Here is a 23,928-nt window from a genome sequence, read left to right as displayed (position 1 = left end):
GCTGGTGAGCATTTGGTTGTTTCTTTTTTTCTGTTATAAATAACACTTAATGAGTATTGCATGCAATGCTTTGCCTCTGCATTTGATTAATTTTGCTGAACAGGTTCAGAAAGTGGAATTAGTGGGGCAGAAGTTGGCAGTGGCTAGTTTTACGGGTCTTGGTGCCCGCGGAGGCAAAGCCGGGATCTCCTCCGGCTGCAGCTTTACCGCCGGCAGGATGGCAAAGGGCTCTCACCACTGTTCGCTCTGCGCAGAGTCTCACAGAAGTTGTTTCCTTTCTCTGACTTTGGAATCTGCTCTTAAAACCCAGGACTTTGCACCTTCCTTCTTACGGGTAAAGCTTGGGAAGAGACAGAGGGCAGCAGAGCAGTGACGGGCACAGGAGGGCAGAGTCCGGGTTGTGTGATCGTGGGGGGGCGGTCAGCTTGGCCTTTATCCTGCTGTGGCGCCTGAGCCAGCCGGGGGGCTCAGTGCAGACTTGACCATGCCCCTCACTGCGGAGTGTTGGTGCATCTGCTCTGGGCTGGGCACCAAGCCGTGTGCTGGGAACCACTGTCCCCTTCTGTCCTCACGGAGCTCCCAGTCAGGGCTGCATCCCCTCCCCGCCCCGGATGGGGAATCTTCTCTTGTGGTGTCAGCCCAGACGGTGTTTTTGCTTGTTGGCTTAATGCGCTCATGAGTATTTCTGCATGTTTCCAAATGGTTCAAGGTAAACGTACAAAAATAAGAAATGGCATCGTTGGCTGTGTTCTTGCTAGAGAGGAAGTCAGTGATTAAGAGAAACCGAGCTGATAGGAACAGATGTTACCCTGCATTCTCTAATCTGTGTTCTTTGGATTGCTGAATTATAAAATGTGTTCCTGGAGGAGGGTGGGGAAGGAATCGGGCTGTAAATGAAATCTGGGCTTGTTTAATCTGCTTGGCATCTCGGTGTGAACGGAGGTGGGTTCTGATTCAGTGTTCGGTCTGAGTGCTGTGCCTGTGGTCTCTTCTCTGTCTGGAGGGCCCAGCACCATGGCCTGGACCTTGGTGGGTGAGAGCCCCTGGATGCTTCTGGTGGTCCTGTCCCCACGGACACGCTCCATGAGCCCCCTCATTGTTTCAGGGGACGCCCTCCGAAAGCCTCGCCCTCAGAAGTCCGTCACGTGGTACTTGGACGATTTATTCTTCACGCTGTACCCTTCCTTGGAGAAGTTTGAGGAAGAGCTTCTGGAACTCCTTATCAGTGATCACTTCCGGGAGGTACTGTTTCACATGTACTTACTCTGAACCGTGGAGATGCAGGGGGGTCGGAGGTGGGGAAGGTGTCAGCCTTAGATGCCACCAGGGTAGGTGGTCCTGTGTGCTCCCGCTTTCAGGGGCTCGTGAGGGATACCTAGCCTGTTGTATTAGCCTTGGTGGGACGAAAGTGCTGTTATCCAGAGACCCTAACGTTAATTTCATTATATATAAAGCAGCCTTAATTTAAAAGTGTATTAAATCACCAAATGAGCATAAGGAAACCAGTAAAATAATCTGCATTTACAAAAAGCATTAGCAAGATATTTGGCTCACTCCAAGGACATGACTAGAGGTCTTAGTCATTTTATCCCAGCAGACCCTCTTTCCGTGGCAGGGGTCCCCATCTCAGGGTCCAGTTCTGCCTGCCTATGTGACACATTGCTATAAACTCTTGGCAGTCTTGTCCCCACTTGGCCTTGGGACTGGTAGCTCACTTTCCTATATGTTCTGTGTCCGGACCCTTTCGTGGCTCCCCTCAAGCTTCAGGTGTTGGTGCAAACCTGACCGCCCTGACAGGCCACCTGCGTGTGCGGCTAAGGCCACAGCTCTTTCCTCCAGCAGGCTCTGTCCAGGTGTTCCCTGCTTCCTTTCTCCCGGTGCTTGGCTGTCCCCGAGAGCACCTGCTTTCCTTACCTGGTCGTTGCTCTATCATCCGTCTCTCTGTGGAGTATCTGTACCAGGAGGATAGGGTCATGGCTGGGTTCACCGTTGCACCCAAACAAAGTGCATCGGGGTCGGCCCATCGCAGGTCTTTTGCGCTTCTCGATGGTGACAGTGAGTGGTTGCGTCAGCAGGAGCCCATCCTAGCAGTGTGTGAGGTGAGCAGGGTCTTAGTGACACACATGCACACACACTCATAGGTACACATGTGCACACATGCATGCACCTGCTCATGTGGCTGCACACTCATAGGTACACATGGACACATATGCATGCTCACAGGTACACACGCACACATATGCACGCACGCACACATGCACACACACTCATAGGTGCACACATGCGCACACACGCGTACACGTGCACACACGCTCATAGGCACACACATGCATATGTGCACGCACATGCATGCAATACGCTCACAGGTACATACATGCACACATCCACGCACACGCACACACGTGCACGCACATGCACACACACTCATAGGTACACACATGCACGCACACACATACACGTGCACGTACGCTCATAGGCGCACACGTGCACACATGCACTCCTCGATGAGACGGCTGGTTTTGCTCTCTGTGCGTTCCTGACAAGGTAGCCGTACGAGGTCTCATGCAAAACAGGAGCACAGTGTAGGGGCTGGCGGAGCGCTGTCCCGCTGTGGCTCCCGCCCTGCTCTTCCTGCTCGGTGCGGACTGCGTGAGGAGGAGGTGCTTTATGGTTAGCGTTGTTGGATTTTACGTTTTCCCATAAAAGTCGCTTTACTGTGTATTTTTTTTTTTAAAGATTTTATTTATTTATTTGACAGACAGAGATCACAAGTAGGCAGAGAGGCAGGCAGAGAGAGTGGGGAGGAAGCAGGCTCCCCGCTGAGCAGAGAGCCCGATGCGGGGCTCGAACCCAGGACCCTGAGATCATGACCTGAGCTGAAGGCAGAGGCTTTAACCCACTGAGCCACCCAGGGGTCCCTACTGTGTATTTTTACTACTTTGTATTTAGTTCCCATCCAGCTGGTAGCTACTGTCCTGCCTCTGTCGCTCCGTTTTCATTATCCCGAGACGAGTAGGCTGGCTTTGGGTCTACTCAGCTTGATTAATGCGCAGTGAAGAAAACTTGAAGATTCAGGAATCGTTTCGCCATGATCACATAATACACAGTAGTCGCCTGGAGGACTGTCCTTGCTCGTTTGTTAAAGCGCCGGTACATTTTTTTCTCAAGATGAAACACTTGAATATCCAGCGATCACTTTGGGACAGATTCTGTGTTTATTGGTCTATGACTTACTGCGTCCATACGCTCCCTCTTCCTGCTGCCCCTTCAGCCCCGAGCCTCCGGACACTGAGTCTGGGGCCGGGCAGAGGCGCCTCAGGGGCCGTGGGCTGCTGCACTGTGGCTCATGTTTGCTGCATCTTGGGAATTGTGCTCAGCCGTGGCAACCTGAGCACGAGTTTGAGGACCTCCGCACACCTGGGGGAGGGCGTGTTGGGGTGGAAAGCCCAGAGAAGGCTGTGCCAGGTGAGGAAACCCACAGCAGCCTAGAAAATGCCCGAAGGCCAGCGGTTCTTGGAGTTGCCTGTCATTCGCCTGGACCCATTTTCTCTGGGCGCCCTCTGATCCGGAAATGCCTGGGGCGGCCGGTACAGTTTCTTCTCTCTGCTTGCCTCTGCCCTGGGAGCCTCTGCCCTGCGGCCCAGGGGCTGACCCTGCATGCCCTGTGCTTTCCTAGGGGGGCGTTCCGTTGGACGGCAGCGCGCTGGAGATCTTGGAGCGCCGCCTGTGCGTGGGCGTGCACAACGGTCTGGGCTTCGTGCAGAGGCCGCAGGTGGTGGTGCTGGTGCCCGAGCTGGACGTGGCCTTGACGCGCTCTGCCAGTTTCAGCAGGAAAGTCGGCTCCTCCTCCAAGGCCAGGTATGCTCGCCAGGGTGTGAGGTGCAGCTCTGTGGAACGGGGAGGTATGAGGGTGCATGTAGCTGGGGGTCAAAGTGAGGTGGAGCTGTTTTTGCATGGAAAGTGTGCGCTCGTCCGCCGGGGCTTCTGTCCTGGTGCCTCTGTTTCCTCTTGCTGACTTCCGCGCGTTAGGAGCAGACCTCAGTGATGTCCCATTGGAAAAGTCCTGAAGTGTGCTGTGACAGTCTGGAGTTAGCGTGACAGGTGCCTCCCGCTGTGGCTGCTTGAGGTCTGAGGAGACCCTGGCATGCTTTCTCCCACCGGGCCTGCGAGCAGGGTCACAGATGGCGGGGAACCAGCAGGCAGGAAATTCTGTCATTCTGTTCAGTCCTGTGTTCCCAAGTCAGAATCAGAGAGCGCTCCGAGGGGTTCCCCGTGTGAAGCCGGCAGAGACTGGCCCCGGAGGACGAGCCTCCCTGGAGACCTGGCCATATTGGCCGTCCTCCCGACATAAGCTCTGGCGATTTGGAGCGAGTGATTGAGGCACCTAGAAAGGCTCTGGTTTGGAAGCTACCTTGGGGGCTGGACACACAGCAGAGCTCAGTGGCATCGTTGGGGTCACAGACAGCATCCCGCGGCGGGTAGAGGGCAGTGGGAGCCCTGCCTGACCGTGTTCTTGACGCAGCTCCGGAAACCAGGCTCTGGTTTTGAGAAGCCGCCTCCGACTCCCTGAGATGGTCCGTCACCCTGCGTTTGCCATCGTCTTTCAGCTGGAGTATGTGTTCAACAGTCCTTCCGGAGTGGATGGCAAGGTGAGAAGGGCCCTGGGCTCTGTGCCCTGAGGAGAAACGAAGTCACCACTAACGTCATTTCTGTTAAATAACTTAGTGCAATTACCATCAGCTGTGTGGACAGCACGTGCGGCCTGGATCGCGGAAACGGCTTCTTGCTAGTCGCAGAGCTTTGTCACAGTCACTTCCTGTCTTTATGGTCATAGACTGTTCTGCTGGCCGACGGTGATCAGTAGCCCGGTAGGCACGCGTGAGAGCCTTGATTCACAAATATTGCATCGGTAAAGTGTTTAAAGAATGAGTCTGCTTTAATGCAGTTTTCACATGAGCCTTAGTAAAGCTCGAATCTGCACAAGTGATACATGTTTTCTTACTGTGACCTTGTGTCTGTGTCATAACTAAGTAAGAGTCTGTGCGGTTCACTTGGAAGACGACAGAAGACCCTTGAGTGACACAGGTTTGAACTGCGCAGGGCCATTTACAACCAAAAAAGATTTTTTTGGTAAATACGGTGTGTAAATGTGTTTTTTCCTTACGATTTTCCTTAATGGCATTTTCTTTCTTCCGGCTGGTTTTATTATAAGAACACAGCATATAACACTTACTTCTTATGAAACGTGTTCATCAGCTATTCCTGCTACTGGCCAGGCTTCTGGTCAGACTGTAGCTGTTAGGAGTTACGTTTTTGGAGGAGTCGAAATTTCCTGCAGGCCTTGGATGGCGTGGGGGTTGGAGTCCTTCCGCCCCATGTTACTGGGGGCTCAGCATGTAGCACAGAGGTGACATTCACATCACTGATGGGGCTGCTTTGGAAACCTCAAATCAGGCTGTACTTAAGATTCGGTCTTCTGTTTGCAAAAGCAGGTGTCAATTTAACATGTCGATTTGAAGTAAAAGGATGACAAAGCGCCTGCCCTGAGGACCGGCTGGCCAGCGTCGTGGCGCTGCTGCTGGAGGGCCAGGGCTGAGGATGGTCTTGGGGCAAGCCTTAGGAGGGGGAGGGCGGTGCCGAGCGGAGGTGCTGTTTTGTGTTCTCATCTGCCCTCTGCCGTGCACAGCTCAGGGCGGCACGATCCGGAGTCCCGAGCAGGTGAGCAGATCCAGAGGCAGGCATCCAGATTGTGGACAAACAGGCAGTCACCATCGTTGCAGTCAAGCTGTCGTTCGCAGCTCCGCTCCTCTTTATTTACTACCAGAGAAGGCAGCCGGAATGCAGTGGCGTGAGCGCATGTGGCGGCATGGGGTGGGCGCCCCGGGCATGAGGGGGACAATACCAGGAGGGAGGGACTCCGGGGCCAGCATCCAGGGCTGCCCGGGGAAGGAGACAGGGAGGAGTCGGCCCAGCTGCCCGTGGGCCTGGCGCCCCCGCGTCTCGCGAACATGGAGAGAGAGTTCCTCCGAACGCGAGATTACAGTTTGCCCGCAGTTACGGGGTCTGTACGTGGAAACTGATGTGTCACGTGACGCTCCGTGGTTATTTGTTGACCCTTCCCGGAGACGGTTACCCAGCGCAGGTGGCTTTGCCACGTGTTGCTGCTTCATGGAGCTTTTGGAGGGCGGCGTGTAATGGCTCATCTGTTCTTTGTGGTGCGGAGGTCTCTCCTGACGCAGGATGTTGGATGCCGTGGTGTGGCCATCAGCTGCTCTTTCTTAGGTGCAGTCTCGAGGGGGTGGTCCGCACGGACGCCTGCTGTGAATGTGGAGTAGCAGGGGGCTGCACACCCCGGGGGCAGGCCTGAGTCGGACGGGTGTCCACGTTGGAGGGGAGAGTGCAGGGGCGCTCCTGGCCCTCGTCCTTCCCCAGGAGTATCCGTGAGTCGGGGGTGTGGCCTGGGGTGCGGGGGACAGCTGCAGCCAGCACGGCCCGGGTTCCTCTGCGGGTGGTCACGGAGCACGTGCTTCACTGGCCTCCCACCTGCGAGTCTCTTTCTCCCTTCCTGTCCCTGTGAGAGAGCTTCCCCCCGGTGGACATTTCACAGGTAAACTGAGGCAGACTGCATAGGAAAATGAACCAGCTAGCTCAGCCAGCCGCGTGCACAATCCTGTTTTGTCCACACCATCTCCTACAACCTGTTTTGATTTATTTCGAGGCAAATTCCAGTCATTGTCTGCTGTGATGACTGTGAACGTTGTGGCACGTTATGATCTTTTCTTCTTTTAACTTTTTTATTATGGAAAATTTCAAATATGAAGGGAGAGAGAAGCCTGGACCTGGCAGGGTGCCTGCCTCCGCTCCTCCCGCCCCCTGTCCCTTGGCCCCTGTCACTCGGTCCTTGACAGCCCGTCGCTGCCTCTGTGAGCGGTCCACACGTGTCCCCAGACGACGGGGCTGCTGCCGCTGTGCCCTGGTCACACCAGAAAACTGAGGCAGATTGTCCGCTGCCACCCAGTGTCCAGTTGGCCTGTGCACCCATTTCTCAAGTACTTTACAGAATCAGAAGTAGAAGAGCCGAAAACATAAATGTGCTTTTCTTTGGAAAATGATTTCTGAGCCAGCTCTTCTGCACAAGGGGAGCCGTCGCGTTCTCCCTCACGGATGCCGCCTCTGTTGCCGAGACCTGTTCTCAAGATGTGCTCCTTAGGTCTCGTGTCCTTTTATGGCTGACGCTTGAAGTAACAGAATGGGCCCGTGTCACCGGTGTGTCAGACCAGGAGCCAGAGGCTTCTGCCTCCTGAGGCCCCTTTGAGGCTCACCCCTGCAAGTGGCAGATGGGGAGAAGCCGTCGGGCTGAGAGGGTTTCCAGTTTCTACCCAGTCACCTGAGTCCGAGAGCAGTTTCTGGGTCCTGAGTGTTTTGGTAGTCATGAAAACCAGACTAGAAAGACCGAGAAGACACGCTCCTTGTTGGTGATCTGTTGTGAAGTCTGCACACCTTTTAGTCAGCCAGAACAGCTAAAGCCCTTTGTAATTTGTCTCTGGCTTAGCTGCCAATCGCCAAAGGAAGCACTTTTCCCCTCTGGGGGGTAGGGTACGTGGGGGCAGTGTGCCCGTCTCAGGCGGCCTGTTTGCAGAGAGGGGTGGGCTCCCTCAGTGCTGGCTGACGGTGATGTTGACAAAGCAGACGCCCTCGATCGTAAGAGAATGACTGAAGGCAGCTGTGAAAACAACCAGACCCAGAGTCTAAGGTGCATTTTTAGGTGAGAATAAGTGCAGATCCCCAGGGGCCTGCCAGGGGCTAAAACAGTCCTTTCGTGGAGTCACATAGCAAAATAACCTCCAGATCTCCAGAAGGTAAATGTTAGCTAATTTATTATTTATGTATGTTCTAATGTTCTCTGACAAAACAAGCCCCTGTAACAAAGATCGGAGTGTTTGCCAGGTGCCTGGTCCTCAGAGCTGAGTATTTTGATGTTCTGTGTTTGGCACATGAATATTATGCCTTGATTTATTCTGAAAATGATGTACATTTCAACATTTAGAACTTGGAAATATGAAAGTCTTGAGGGTTTTCTGGAATTCTTTCAGGATAACCTGGCTTGTCCCCTGGAGCACACCGCCCTCCAGACAGCGTGGCCGCCTTTCCACCCGCTCAGCCCAGGCTCTGCCCTCATCTCCTGGAGCCAGCGGGGCTGAGTGCCCCCGCCGACATGGGTGGACGCTGACGGAGAGGGGTCTGCGGCCGAGTCTTCTGCTTTGTCCTGAATGTTGGGCTCCCCTTATGGCTTTTGGAAAGATATCAACTCACTCACTTTTTGAAAATTGTTTTTTTTCAAAAAACAACTCACTCACTTTTTCAAAAATATTTTATTTTACTAAGAAATTCACACAGCCTAAAACAGTTTTAAAGGGTATAGTGCAGTGGCTTTCTCCCTTTTTTTTCCCCTGATGTCTTTTCTTTCTCGTGGAAACAACGCACGTATCACAAACTTTTCCATCTTAACTCTTCTCGAGCACACAGTTCTGTGGCATCGAGCGCGTTCACATGTGCTGTGGGGCCGTCACCTCGTCCATCCCCAGAAGGCACTTCCTGTGAAATCGTACAGTATTTGTCCTTTCGTGGCTGGTTTCTTGCACTCGGACTTACGTGCTCAGGGCCCTTCCACCGTGTGCCGTGTTGGAGAACTTCCTTCCTTCTCACGGCTGTAGACGGCTGTCTTGCGCGTCGGAGTTCTGCGCATCCGGCCATCAGTGGCTGGGCCTGGGCGGCTTCCCCATCCCAGATGCTGCGGATAACGCTAACACGGACACACGCACACACTATCCCTTTGAGACCCTCTACTCGGCCCTCCTGGGCAGCGGAAGCAGAATTGTTGGCTCGTGTGGTCATTGTGTTTTTCGTGTTTTGAGGAGCCCCACACTGGTTTACACAGCGGCTGCGTCCGTTTACGCTCCCACCGACTGCGCGAGGGTCCTGATTCCTCCGCAACCTCGCCCGCCCTCGCTGTTCGGCGTGTGAAGGGGGTGAGGTGGGTCGCGCTGTGATTTGGCTTTGTCTCCGTGGCAGTCAGTTCTGCCGAGCATCTTGTCGCCAGCTTGCTGGCCTGTATCTTTGTCGGGGGAGTGTCTGTCCGAGTCCTTCGCCTGGTTTTGGGTCGGGTGGTTTGTTGTTTGTTGCAGGGTTCAGGACTTCTCTCCGTGTTCTGGGTGTTACTCTTTGACCAGATAATGTGGTTTGCAAATTTCTTCTTTCATGTTACTATGGGTGGGCTTCTCCAGCTAATTAATAAGCGCTCTATGCGCTCTGGGGCAAGTCTTTGTGGACACACGTTTTCACTTCTTGTTGCCGAGGGCCGTGGGACCACGCTCCGGGTCCTCGGTAGATCCGCGCTGCCTATCCAAGCACAGCCTGTTTCTCCTAAGTGTTTGCGCCGCGGCTGTCTGTGAAGGACGGCTGCTCCACGCCCTCACCAGCTTCTGGTTTCGTCTGTCTTTTTAGCTTCAGCCTTTCTCCTGGGCGTGAACATGGTTTTAATTTGCCTTTCCCTGATGACCAGGCATGAGTACGTGTTCTGTGCTTGTCGGCCATCCCTACTCGTCCTTCAGGACGCGTCCAGGCCATTGTTTTGGTTTGTGTGTCTTTTTGTTACCAGGTAGATGGGAGTTCCTTTCATATGTTTTTGCTATAAATCTTGCATCAGATAGGGCGTCTGGGTGGCTCAGTGGGTTAAAGCCTCTGCCTTCGGCTCGGGTCATGATCCCAGGGTCCTGGGATCGAGCCTGCATTGGGCTCTCTGCTCAGCGGGGAGCCTGCTTCCTCCTCTTTCTCTGCCTGCCTCTCTGCCTACTTGTGATCTGTCTCTGTCAAATAAATACATAAAATCTTTAAAAAAAAAAATCTTGCATCAGATACATAGAGTGCGAATACTTTTCTGCAACCTCTCACTTGCCTTTCCATATTCTTAACGTTATGCTTGAAAAAAAAAGCATAGTAGGACTTTGTATAATTTCTTTGAAAATGCTTTGTTTGGACATGATTTCAGACTTACAGACAAGTTACAGAAATACGGGGACTACTGGTCTACGCCTTACCAGACGCACAGGTTCATACCCGCCACATCGATTTGTCTTGACTTGCTGATTCGTGTCTGCTTTTCTGTGTCCTCCATATGCACACGCAGGTCCACGTGTGTATTTTTTGTGAACTCTCTGGGAGTGATTGCAGACGTCATGGCCCCTGACCCCAGATGCTTCAACGTGCATTTCTGAAGGCGCGGTGCCCTTCCGTGGGTGCAGACCGCAGCCTGCTGGGCTCAGCAGCGAGTGGGGCCATGATCTCCACTGTAGTCCCGGCCTGCTGGTGACCCCGCGTGTCCCTGATGGCCTTGCTCTCCAGGGCAGGGCACGAGGTGGTAGAGTTCCTGCCTCTGGGGCCGCCTCTGGTCTGGAGCAGCTCCACAGCCTTTCTTTGGCTTTCCTGATTTTTTTTTAAATAGGAATAGTTTCCTTCCTTTTAGAAATTAAAAAAAATTTTTTTTTTAGTTTCAGAGGTAGTCAGTGATTCATCAGTTGCCTATAACACCCAGTGCTCATCACAGCACGTGCCCTCCTCCATGCTGTCACCCAGTTACCCCTCCCCCTCCCCTCCAGCAGCCCTCGGTTTGTTTCCTATGGTTAAGAGTCTCTTAGGGTTTGTCTCCGTCTCTGATTTTGTCTTATTTTATTTTTCCCTCCCTTCCCCTGTGATCCTCTGTCTTGTTTCTTAAATTCCACATATGAGTGAGAATATGATAATTGTCTTTTTCTGATTGACTTATTTCACTCAGCGTAATACCCTCTAGTTCCATCCATGTCAATGCAAGTGGTGGGTATCCATCCTTTCTGACGGCTGACTTTCCCCTGCGTATATGTATGGACCACCTCTTCTTCATCCATTCATCTGTTGATGGACATCTAGGTTCTTTCCGTAGTTTGGCTGTTGGGGACATTGCTGCTGTAAACATTCGAGTGCACGTGTCCCTTCGGATCACTACATTTGTCTCACTGTGGTTTTGATTTGTATTTCCTTGATGCTGCATGATGTGGAGCACTTTTTCATGTGTCTGTTGGCCATCTGGATGTCTTCTTTGCAGAAATGTCTGTTCATGTCCTCTGCCCATTTCTTGACCTCTGCCCATTTCTTGGGTTTTTGGTAAGTTCTGTATAGATTGGTAGAAACATTTGAAAGCATGTGCTCCTCCTGTTGGATTTGGTGACGGTTCCTCCTGATGGAGTCAGTGTCTGCGTCCCAGCTGGGACACAGCAGTGGGGCGGGTGTGTCCCTCAGGGTCCCCCGTCAGAGGGGTGTGCTGTCCCTCCGGTCCCGTTGGCCTGCTTAGTTTGGTCAGGTGTTGTGTGATGTCGCCACTGGACGGTTGCTGGTTTTGCCCTTGTGGCTAGTAGGCAGTCTGGGGAGACCCTGTAAGGCCCTCCCCTAACCGTCCCTGGTTGGCCTCCATTGTTGCCTCTCTCAGAGTGAGGATTCCAGCTCCATTCCAGGGATGGATTCAAGGACACCTTTAAAAAAACAACAAAAAAAGAAAAACAAACTACTCTCCCTGATTATTTTAGTGCTCAGATTGCCCCAGAGCTGTCCACGGTCCTTCCAGGCTGTGTCCTTGTGACGTCCTCTGTCACGTCCTGTTCTCGGAGCAGTTTCTTACATTCTGATAGTGCGAGATGCCCTGGGCTCAGCTGGCATTCTCCCCGCTCCAGCCCCGACATCAGTCGTCCTGGGAGGAGCTGTGGTTTTCCACCTCTGCCTTGTACTCAATAAACTTTTTCTTTGAGAAAAGTTTCAGATTTACGGAAAAACTGTAGATGATAGGAGATCCCACGCACCCGTCCCCAGTTCCGCTGCTGTTAGCCTCGTTACTGCGGTACATCTGTCACAACTGATAAAGCAGTATTAATAAATGGTTACCAACCTAAGTCCATGGTTTAGTTGAATTTCCATCCCTAAAGTCCTTCTCTGTTCCAGGACCCCACCTGGGATGCCACACGTCAGGTAGTCATTGGGTCTTATGCACCTCTGGACTGTGACAGTTTCTCAGATTTTCCTTGTTTTGGTGAGCCCTGGTTCTTTTTATTCATTTATTTTGATTTTTTAATTTACAAAAAAGATGTATGTATTTATTTGAGAGAGAGAAGTGGGAGGAGGGGCAGAGGGAGAGAGTCTCCGGCTGACTCTCTTCTGAGCACGGAGCCTGATGTGGGCCAGGTCCCGGGACCCCGAGATCGTGCCCTGAGTCAAAATCAAGAGCAGGTTTCTTAACTGCCTGAGTCACCTGGGCGGTCCAGCCCTGGTTCCTTTAAAGGGGATGCGTCCATGTCCAGAACTGGGTGCTAGGTGTGTCTTAATTCCCCAGCTCTGGTTTCAGTGGGCAGAGCTGGGAAACTCACCTGTGGAGACACACAGGCACACATACGCACACATGTGAGCACACACGTGTACACACTCTGTGTGCACAGACCTGGCTTAGGCTGGAGTTCTTGCTGATCGCCGGCCATCTGGCAGGGCTCCCCAGCCTCCTTCGGCAGGTGGCCCTCCCTCCTTACCCGCACGTCAGCCCCTGCGCAGGGTCACTCCACCATCACTGCTGAGAGAGGCGGGTCTCCCAGCCCGCGTTCAGGGCTCTGGAAGAGTCTTGGAGCCCCTTGGCCTTGCCCCAGCGGGGTGGCCCTGCTGCTCACTCCGGCCACACTTAAGCTGTGCGGTTATTTCCCCTCCCGTCCTTAGTGATTTAGTTTTCGTTTGTGAATGTGTAGCACACTTATATGCTTTTAAAAGTAAAAGTTGTGCCAGGAGGTGGTTTCAGAAGACCATTGCTCCCTCCGTGTCCTTGTCGCTTCCGCTGCCCCAGCCCCAGGCGGGGACCAGGGCCGTGGCTCCAGGGCTGCTGCAGTGGGTGGGCGCAAGGGGACATGCGTGTGTGTTCTTGGCTCCCGTTCAGCGTGCAGGGGGCTGACTCCCCGTGTGTCCCCGCTGTCACAGCAGGCTGGCCACAGATCGCTTCACCTTTCTCCGGCTGCCTTCACTCCATCATGCTGCACAGTTCATGGATTTCCCGCGTTTGCAGAGCTCGGCCGTTGGCGGGGCCTTGCCGTTGGAAGCGGTGCAGGGGCTGCCGTCTGCGTGCTTGCCGGCCTCGTGCCGCGTGCCCAGGAGGGCTTGCTGGACCGAGGGCCAGGGGTGGCCCTTGCCAACCGTGGTGTTGTCAGGCTCTGGGGTCTGCTGCTCGGGGTGGGGGGGCGAAGCGGCATTGCGGTGAGTGGCTGAGAGAGGAGCCGACCGTGTGGCGGCTTGTGGGTCGTCTGGTCCCTGCCTTTGCCCGCCTTCCTGGCGTGCACTTGCAGGTCCTCCTCATGTGCTGTGCTTGGTGAGGGAGGGCGTCGCGCTCTCGGGGTGTGTGCGGAGGCCTTCTCCCTCCCACTTGGCCGTCCGCCTTTTCACCCACACGCCTGTTTCTGGCCACATCCTCCTCTGCTCTGGCGGCTGTGACGAAATGCCTGTGAACTCAGACACGTAGCCCTCCCGGCGCTGGGCCTGAAGTCCAAGGTCACGGGGTAGCAGGTTTCGTTCCTGGTGAGGCCAGACCTTGCAGCCGTTGCCCTGGTGTATGTGTGCGCGTGCGTGTGTGTATGTGTGTATGCGTGTGTGCCCTGGTGTGTGTGTGTTTGTGCGTGTGTGCGCGTGTGTGTGTGTGTAGGGGTGGGAGGTCTCCTCTCTTCCTCTTCTTGCAAGGACACTGTTCCCCCCGGCCCCTGCCTTCAGAGGACTAGTCACCTCCCGAAGGCCCCTCCTCCAGGTGCCATCCCACGGGGACTTGGGGCTTTGACCTGTGGGCCTTGGGGATGCAGACCTTCAGCCCATGGCCTCTTGGCCACAAAGAACCTCTTTCGCTGCAGTCAGATCGGCCCGTGCTGACTCGCACTGCACGTGGCTTTGAGTTGTCGTTAGAGAGCCTGTCCTTCCTCCCGTGCGGGCTCATCGTGCTTCCTCCTCTACGCTCACCCGGTGCTGTCCTGTTGCCCAGGCCGCCTGTTAAAAAGGCCCCGCATGCCGCTGGTTTCGATGCCTGTTCCTGGCGCCCCGGGTCTCTGCTCGAGCATGTGTCTGCGTCAGTGTGCGCCGCTCTGCGTGTCCCTGTGCCCGGGCCATGGGCGTGGGTCCCCCGGAGAGGGGCTGCCACCTCGCCACTGCTCCTGCCGCTGTCCCGCTCTCCCTGCGTGTGTGTCTCCGCACGCTCAGGGGCGAGCTCGCGGGTGTTTCTGCTGGGACTGTGTCACACGTGGAAGTGAACGTGGGGAGTGTTGATGTCATGATCGTGTTGCCGTGTCCTGACCAAGAACGAGGGAAGTCTTTCCATTTTTTCTGACCTGTTCTTGTGTTTTCAGGAGTGATTTTTTTTTTTAATGATTTTATTTATTTATTTGACAGAGATCACAAGTAGGCAGAGCAGCAGGCAGAGAGAGAGGGGGAAGCAGGCTCCCCGCTGAGCAGAGAGCCTGATGTGGGGCTTGATCCTAGGACCCTGGGATCATGACCCGAGCGAAGGCAGAGGCTTTAACACACTGAGCCACCCAGGCACCCCTCAGGAGTGATTTTTGAGGTTTAAATGTGGATCTCAAACGCTTGAACAGCTGATCGCGTTTACTCCTTGGTGCTTGACTTCTGCGCTGCTGGTGTCACCAGGACTTTCTTCCATCGCTTCTGCTCACTTCACAGTCTGACTGTTTTTTGTGGACGATTAGCATTTTTTACCAGCACCTCCCATAGCTCTTATCATACACCACACGCTGCTTTTTAAATTAAACTGTATTTTGAGGTGATGACTGACTCACACGTGAGTCATGCTGTAGGAAATAATCGGAGGGACCTGTGCCCCTTTCCCACATCCCCAGCGTAAACCCTGTCTTCCCCAGGGGCAGAGGCTCCGCTGTCCAGTCCCACCTTCTGCTTTTCTTCCAGGTCTCGCAGCTTGCTAGTGCTCTCCACCACTGCCTGCCTCCTTCCCCGTCCCTCTCCTCTCCCCCTCCCAAGGTGATGCCTCCAGGGCTGGGATGGGGGTGGGGCGATGGGGGTGATGGGGGGTTGGGATTGGGTGGGTCGTGGCTGCAGACAGACAGCCTTTCCTGGAGTGCTGATTCCTGAAGAGGGTTGCCTTCCCCCAGGGCCCCTGGGCCCCCCTCACGGAAGGACCAGCACTGGCCCCGCACAGCCCTTCTCTGCAGTAGCGGCCGCTCCAGACCTGTGCAGACCCTTGTTGACCTGTGGGGGACCAGCCCTGAGGACTGGAGGGCTGTGCCCGCAGGAAGGACACCAGGCCGCCAAGCCTGAGCCCTGCCATCAAGGACACTGTCGGACCCAGGCGGAGAAGGGGAGAAGCAGAACAAGGCAAGGGGCAGGTTTTCCTGAGGAAGCAGGTGCACGTGCAAAGGCCACTGGGCTCTGCAGTCCATCTCCAGAGGCCCGGAGGCCACACGCCTGTCCCCCTCTCCAGGCACAGCTCCAAGCTCAGGACCATTTCGCCTTCGCTTCTTTAATTCATTGTCAAGTGACCACCTTTGTTGCTGAGCACCAAAGTGCTATGACCTTTTTAGCCAGGATGAAGCGTTGTCCCACGTTATGGTGCTTTCTTCAGACCACACACTCGTTCGCCACCGCTCGTGCGTATGTTTGCAGGTACGCCACTCGGTAGAATGAAACGACTGTACCGTCTGTCAAATGATTGCTGTGCCTTTACATGGCACGTACTGTCATACACGGGCAGATTAAGTGAGTAATTATGTGTCGTTGGGTTTCCTTTCGCACCGTGAGTGTGTAGGAAGGAAATTGGCCTGCAGACGCTGCCACGTGCGCTGTCCATCTGATTTACAAACGGCTTTGGCATCTAACTGACCGGTTTCTGGAAGGACGACTTCGGGCTGATGATGCCTGTCCCGTGAGTCTTTGCTTTGTGCGGTGGCATCACCAGGCCCTGGGTGCCTGTCTCTCTCCTGCCCCTTCACCTTGCAGGCTCTCGGGCCTTGTGCAGTGCGCCGCAGTGGCCAAGGACCTGGTATTCTTTACGGAGGCCGCTGGGACACGAGTAACCTGGAGCCGGCCTTCTTCCTCGCTGGTCGTAGAGCTCTGGCTGCTTGCAGGTGCCCATCAGTCATGCGGGCAGACGCCTGTCCCTCTGCAGGACGGGCCTTGGTCCCGCCGCTCGCGTTGGTGGTGGGCGTTCTTGGACGCGCCTGCACCCAGCCCAGGGCTGGCTTCCGTCCGGAGGCTTCAGGGGAGGATCGCTGGTGCCTCTCGCAGGTTTCGGCAGCCGCGGTCCCCCCTGGGCTCACAGCCATGTCCCTGCAGCTTCTGTCTGCACGTGGCCTCCCTCTGTCTCTCGGTCTCCACTCGCTTTCTGTCCTGCTTTGTCAGGACACTGGTCACTGGATTTGGGGCTCACCTGGATAATCTAGATCTCCTAATCTCGTAAGACTTAATTACATCTGCATGGACCCTTTTTCCAAATCACGTCACAGTCGCAGTGTCCAGGGCTTAGGCTGGGGACCTGCCTTTCTGAAGCTGCGCGGAGCCCCCCCAGGGAGCCAGGTTACGGCGTTCCCATCAGGGCTGTCTGTTGGGCTCTGCCTGGGGCATGTTGGTGTGGCCCTTCTGTTCCCCAAACCCGGCTTACACTCCAGTGTGCTCCTTTGGCCTCTTGTTTGCTGTTATCATTAAAAGTCTAAATGCGGAACAGTTCAGTGGTTCCCTCCCACCCCCCTTTTTTCTCGTGAATGCGAACCCAGTTGGGCAGGAGAAGATGTTACGAAGTAACTGACTTTATCTCAACCGCTAGACTTCACCGGCAGGAGGAGCCTTGTCACACTGACCAGTCAAATAGGTGCTTGGATGCCCCTGACCTCCTCAGAGCTGGGAACCAGGCTGGGGGGATCCGGGGCGCAGGGTTGGGCAGGCTCTCACCTGTCAGCCCGGCCTGGTATTGCCACCGAGCCCTAATTGTTGCAGAAATCCTTGCAAAGGAATGATCAGTGACTCGTGGATCGTTCCTTCTTGTTGGAGCTGTTAGAGACGCAAGTGAGGGGAGGCGGATGTGTGTGTAACTGACAGGTACTCCGCACGGGGAGGGCTGTTATCAATTGAGAACTAGGAAACCAAAGGAACTGTGAAATTGGAAGACTGTATCAGAATCACCTAATTTGAAAGATTAAACTAGAAGGACTGGCACAAACAGCATGACAACTTGGATACATATTTTACTTTTGATCCCGTAATAACCTGGGTCTTTTTTTTTTTAATATTTTATTTATTTATTTGACAGAGATCAGAAGTAGGCAGAGAGGCAGGCGGGGGGCAGGAAGCAGGCTCCCTGCCCAGCAGAGAGCCCGATGTGGGGCTCAATCCCAGGACCCCGGGATCATGACCCGAGCCGAAGGCAGAGGCTTTAACCCACTGAGCCACCCTGGCGCCCCTAACCTGGGTCTTATAAGGATATGGCTGTCTACAAAAGTAGTCTAGCAATGTTGGAATCTGCAGAGTGTTTTTTAGTGGCCAGTTTTGCTAATACAATTATAGTGATTTTAAAAAAATATTTATTTGAGAGAAAGAGCACGAGAGCTGAAGGCAGGTGTTTAACAGACTGAGCCGCCCAGGTGCCCCCAGAGATGTTGTTTTTAAAGAGCAGTGGACTTATAGTCCCCTTGTTGTCCTCTGAGCGTTTGATGTCACCGCCGTCAGCTAGCCGGGTGCGGAGCAGCAGGGTTGTCTGCACACCTGACGCGTTTCGGACATGCTGGGCAGGGTCACACGCGTAGGTGTCTTACTTTGCCAGTTCTTCGTACCTCCATGATGTTCTCACTGAGCTGGCAGGGTGGCCAGGGCAGAGGGGGCGGTAGCCTAGCCCGTGATCGGAAGTTGGGGTCAGAACAGGCCCCACAGAAGTGAGGTTGGTCCGCTTATGATGGGGCCTCAGGAAGAGACATTGATTCAGGGCCAGACGCTGACTCTGGACTCTTATCCCATATGACCGAGGACGTGGTAGGACGGGAGACCGCTGGGCAGAGGAACATTCTGGACAGCCTGACTGGGGTGAGACGAGTGTGCTTCCTTTTCTGTGTTGGGTGCTGCACACATATCCCCTCGGCTGCGGTGGGCCCAGCTGACTGTGGAGTTGTGCGCGTTGGGCTCCAGCCAGAGTCCTTCCGTGTGCGTGTGTGACGACGTCCCGCGAACCCGAATGCCATCATGTCCTGGCTGTGACAAGCAGGCGGGGTCTGTTGGGAGCCCCAGCTCCTCTGCCAGAGCCTGGCGTTCTCCTGTGGCTTCCAACAAGGCCTGTGTCCGTGGGCTCCCCTCAGCTTTCCTCTCCTTGGGGACGATGTCTTTTATTGCCACGGATGGCGCACAGGCCTCCCTTCCTTCCAGGAGCGTAACACCCCTCCTTGTAGGCTCCCCTTGCCCATGGCCCAAATGGGGAGGGCTGCCTGGCTCAGCGGATGAGGCTGGTGGTCGAGACCACATGGGGTCACCCCATTCCTTTGCTGTCCCCATTGCGGAGGGGAGTAGACCACTCGCTGCTGCCCATGAGAAGGGCGTTAGGAGCGCTGTGCCTGTGCTCCAGGTACCGCCTACCGCCTTCAGGTTTTTGTCCTCCTGCCTTACCACCTGCACCAGGCAGCGGGCAGAGGCGGGGGTGGCTCCTGCCCGGGGCTGGACAGTTTCAGTGACTCTGGTTGGGGCGCTGTGCCCTGGGGCTGGAAAGTGCCTTCCTGGGCTCCCAGTCCTCCCTGCTTGCCGAGTGCCCCATGGCCTCTAGCCCAGAGCGGGCCTTCCCAGAGCCCTGACGAGCTGCCTCCCGTGGAGCCTGCGGCCTCTGCCTGTTGGGGGCTCAGCCAGAGCTGGGGTGTCTGACGGCGCCTACCCCCGCCGCTAGTCTCACTGCCCAGCTGAGCAGGCGTTCCAGGCCTGGAGTGTGGCTTTATTCTTAATAAATATTATTATTATTATTATTATATTAATATTCTTGGAGTGAGCGCATGAAGGTGGTGCCATTAGAGCACGCTGAGTCAAGCCTGAAACGGTTTGAGAAAACGGCCAGTCCTCAATCCCGGCTGTTCCTTGGTGCCTTCACTGGCTTCACTTGCCCAGTGAAAGAAGATGGGGGAAGGAAGGCACAGAAAATCGGGCCTGGCCGGTTTCCCAGGCCCACACAGAGTCACATACGTGACGTGTACCGTTTGTTATGAGCAGAAACGTAGCTGGAGAAAATACGCGTGGATGATCGCAGATGGAATGTCCGCGGCACCCTGCGCCGTCACTAACACCAAGTGTCATTCCCAGTGTTTTCCTAATAGCGGTGAGCTGAGCAGGTGCGGGCGAGGGGCAGCGTGCTCACAGAGCCACACCAAGAGCCCCAGGGCAACAGGCAGGGTCAGCAGGGCGATGTCGTCTTTAGAAGAGAGGCTGCTGCTGCCTTGAGCCGGAGGGGAGATCCCTAGAGGAGAGCTTGGGGGGGCCGGGGGGGTCTCAAGGTGGGCGGCTGCTCCCGTGCCCTCTGAGCTTCTGTGTCGTGCCCTTCTGCCCCGGTTCCTTCTTCGTGACCCTGCCTGGCTGCACTGCTCCCTCCTGACCTCTGCAAGGTGGGTCTGGTGTAAGTCAGGCACTGACACCGTTTCCCTTGTAGGCGGCCGCCATCCCCTCTCTGTCCGGCGTGGCGTGTATGCACACAATTCGCTGGGCTGTTTGGAACCCTGTGCTGGAAGCCGACTCCGGGAAGGTGACCTTACCTCTGCAGGGTGGGATCCGGCCCAACCCCTCGCACCGTCTGGTCTATAAAGTGCCCCCGGCCAGCAGGAGCTCCGAAGAGGTAAGTGGTTCAGATGCTCCTTAAGTGTGAGACTTTGCCCCTGAGCTTCTGGCAAGTTCATATGTTTTCAAAACCAGAGGTTGTGTCATGAGCAGATTTTTCTTTCTTCCTTTTTATTTTTTTATTTGATAGAGAGATAACACAAGTAGGCAGAGAGGCAGGCAGAAGGAGAGGAGGAAGCAGGTTCCCTGCTGAGCAGAGAGCCCGATGCAGGGCTTGATCCCAGGACCCTGGGATCATGATCTGAGCCGAAGGCAGAGGCATTAACCTGCTGAGCCACCCAGACACCCCATGAGCAGAATTTTTTCATGTCATGGATGTGCCCTTAAGGGACGAGCGTGATTGCTGAGTCCCAGTCACCTGTGAACCAAGGCGGGTTTTATTTTAGGGCTTAGGACATCCCGGTTCACACATCAGTCTTGCAAGGTGGCCCAAGGGCCTGTGACTTTCATTTGTATGCACTGTGCAAACAGGGTGCTCTTCTGTGCTGTGCGTGTACGCGTGGAGGGTGAGCCTTGTGGGAGGCAGAGGCTGTGGTTGGCTCCGGGCACTGGGTGTCCAGCTGGGCTTGTCTCCATGCCTGGTTTCTCGTGCCTGCTGGCCCCTAGCTCCTTCCAGGTTTGCACAGAGGGCAAGCCACAGCTGAAAATCCATGTTTGGAATAAAGTTCTCTCTGAACCCTGGCGGAGAAGACAGGTAAAGGGGGCGGGGCCAGGGTGTGGGACGGGTCTCCTCCCTTGGCCTCCCGGCCCGCGCTGACAGCCTTGCGGGATGGGTAGCAGGGACCCCGGGAGCCGCAGGTGTTGTGGGAAAGCGCTGCTGGCAACGGAAGCCCATCCTGACGCAGTGTCACCCTGTGTCGTCCCATGTCTCCCGGTGTCACCCTGTGTCACCCCATGTCACCCGGTGCTGCCCTGTGTGGCACAGGAGTGCTTGGACCTGCCCGCACCCCAAACTGCCCCGCCTGTCTCAGCAGTGCGTTGAGGGCCTCTTACTGCTCGACGGTCTCATTTTTCTCAGGTGCAGCGACCGTCCCTAGCCCTCAGCGAGTCGTCCGCGTGCTGCCTCTAACGACAAGCGTTATTTTTGGTGTTGCTGTTTATGATGTGGGCATTGCTCTGGGGACCCGGATGAGGAACGGCTGCTTATGCAGCTTTTCTCCTTATGGGAAGGTCTCGTTATGGGACCCGTTTGCTGCGTTCCCCCACGGACTAGTCTGAGCCCTTATTATAAAACCGCCATTAGAGTTCCTGAAGCCGTTGCCTCTCTCTCCCCGTCTTGGTATGTACGTATGTATGTGTTTAAATAAATACTTATTTTATTTAATTTTAGCCTCGGCATGCCACGATATTCCCTTCGCTTTCTGAGTGCGTAAACCGTATTGGAGGATGTGGAGAGTTTGACTATCTTGAGGACAGAAGTGTACCAAATACTGCCATTTTTAACAAGGGGTGTCACTTCTTGTTGGGGTTTCTCAACCGCAGTGCTGTTCACAGTCTGGGCCACATAATTCTTTGCTGTGGGGATTGCCCTGTGCACCAGGGGACGTTCATCCCCAGCTAGAGGCCCGTCGCGGGTCCGAACCTGTGACACCCTGAGCTGTCGGCAGACATTGCCAAATGTCTCCCGAGGGCAGAATTGCCCCTGGCTGAGACCACTAGGCTAAACATGTACAACTAACTAAAATAATGAACCATACCTGGTCACGAGTATAATTCTGCTTCCTCCTCTGCTTCTTCCTGTGTTTGTCTCCTCCGGCAGGGCCGGCCTCTGTCCAGGCAGAAGGTGTGGAGCCCAGCTGTGCCCCTGCACTGGCTCATTCTGTCTCACTCATCCTTTCAGTGAACGTTTACCGAGCACCTCTGTCTACCCAGGAACAGTAGCCCCAATCCTGTGAACTTACCCTTGAGGGGAAGTGGTAGATACTAATCAGAGGGAAATACAAATATTAGAGATAATCCTATAAGTTTTGGCTAAGTGGATGTGGGGGCTGGTGTTATGATTATTTCGATGCTATTTCCTGTGTAGGTAAGGAGTGTGGTATGGTTGTGTTTTCTTTCTTAAACAACTCTTACGTTTTCCTTTGACCAAGTAATTATCCTTTAAAAAACATTTATATCTCCAGAGTCAGCCACTTTCAGCTCTCGGCTGTGACTGACGGTGTTTCTTTGTTTCCAGGCATTATGCTTCTACTGCTGTTTCTTGGTTTCTCAATTTTAGACATTATGTATTGACTTCCAATAACGATAGGTGAGAACTTTGGCTCTCTGATACGCTCCCGCGCTCTTTAAAGAAACCACTCTGTTCCACTGCGTGGCCTTGGGTTCAGGGACGGTTGCCAGAAGTGTGCAGCGCAGTGGGGTCTGGCTAGAGGACTGTAAAGCCCCAGGGAACTGGACAGGTCTGGAGAGGCCATGGAGAGGGATGGGCTTGGTTAGCAACCCCATGCTGCTGTGTAAGAAATGCTGGGTTCACCCCCAGACTGCACGTGTCTTGAGTCTGACCCTGAACCGCTATACCAGAGACCCCGAGAACTGACTGTGGATAGACCGCCAGCCCTGTCCCAGAGTTGCCCAGGGTGGATCACATGCAGGAGGGATCTGGATAGCACTGCATGGGTTTGACAACCTGTAGAAGACCGGTTGGAAACTGTGGCCTGGACCCACTGGGCTGATTCCTGATGAAACAAAAACATCAACGTACTCCATAGGCTTTAAATGAGACTCAGAGTCTCCTGACATAATATTCAAAATATCCGTGATGAAATCTAAATTTAATTGACATACAAAGAACCAGGAAAATCTCAGCTTTCAGAGAAAAGACACTCAACAGACACCAAAACATTCCATGCAAACACTAATCAAAAGAAAGTGGTGTATCAACACCAGACAGAGTGGACTTTGGAGCAAAGGAAATTTCCAGGAATTAAGGATATTACAGATGATAAAAGAGGCAATTCACCAAGAAGATATGGCAGTCCTAAATGTGTGTGCGTCTAACACAGAGCTTCAAAACACATAAAGCAGAAATGAGTCGTAGAAGTGAAAGGGCAAACAGACAAGTTCCTGGTCATGGTTGGAGACTCTGACGCCCTCTGAGCAAACCGGGGAACACAGAATCACCAGGCACACGGAAGAACCAGACGACGTCGTGAACTGTCTGGATTGACATGACGTCTGTAGAGCCCCACGCCTGATGGCAGCGGAGCACACATTCTTGTCCGGCGCATAGGGAACACACAGACAGACCACATCCTGGGCCATAAAACTTGCATAATTTCTAAGGAATTGTATTATTCAGGGTATGTTCCGAGATCACAATAGAATTAAACCAGAAGTCAATAACAAAGATAAGAGTAAAAAGTACAGGCACTTGGAAAGCAAACGATACATTTCTAAATAATCCCTAACTCAAAGAAGGAGCCTCAGGAAGCGATAGAGGAGGTTTTGGACTGAACGAAAAGGAAAATACATCAAAAGGTGGAGAATGCAGCTGTCGTGTGCTTCCAGGGAAATTGATAGCATTAACTGCTTGTATTAGAACAGAAGAATGGTCTCCATTCAGTAATCTTCTCTTCCACCAGTAGGAGCAAGAGAAAGAAGAACAAAATAACCCGAAAGCCAGTGGAAGAAATTTGGGAATAAGGATGAAAAGCAGAAACAAATGAACTTGAAAACAGACAGTATAGAGACCACAGAGAACAAAAATAGAGAAAAATCAATTTGGGAGGACCCAAATTGCTGGTGTTAGGAGTAGAAGCAGGACCATCTCTGCTGGCCCCACAGGCATCAAAGGACAGCAGGGGAGCACCGTGAGCAACTCTGGGCCTGCTCATTTGGCGATTTCGATGAAGTGGATTGATTTGTCGTAAGCCAGAAATTATCAGAACTCACCTGAGATGAAGTAGACAATCTGAGTAGTCCTTGGACTATTACAGAAGCCGAATTTGTGGTTAAAACACTTTGGAGAAAGCGATATCCAGGCCTAGTCACTGTAAATTCTACTGAACGACTTGA

The 23,928-nt window shown here is 54.0% G+C and overlaps 1 protein-coding gene across 1 annotated transcript in view; it reads left to right on the top strand.

Annotated features, from left to right (window-relative positions):
- The window catches only part of NPHP4 (nephrocystin 4), a 107,369-nt gene that overhangs the window by 31,491 nt on the left and 51,950 nt on the right, over positions 1-23,928 (top strand). Inside the window, exons 7-10 of the mRNA XM_032863247.1 lie at positions 1,106-1,242; positions 3,677-3,858; positions 4,523-4,649; positions 19,730-19,912. Of these exons, the coding sequence (XP_032719138.1) occupies positions 1,106-1,242; positions 3,677-3,858; positions 4,523-4,649; positions 19,730-19,912 (629 nt within the window). The remainder of the gene's footprint in view (positions 1-1,105; positions 1,243-3,676; positions 3,859-4,522; positions 4,650-19,729; positions 19,913-23,928) is intronic.

Source organism: Lontra canadensis, unplaced genomic scaffold, assembly GCF_010015895.1.
Source record: "Lontra canadensis isolate GAN:19392208 unplaced genomic scaffold, GSC_riverotter_1.0 scaffold25, whole genome shotgun sequence".
NCBI lineage: Eukaryota > Metazoa > Chordata > Mammalia > Carnivora > Mustelidae > Lontra > Lontra canadensis.
Note: the sequence above shows the minus strand (reverse complement) of the source record. Positions and strands in the feature narration are given on the sequence as shown.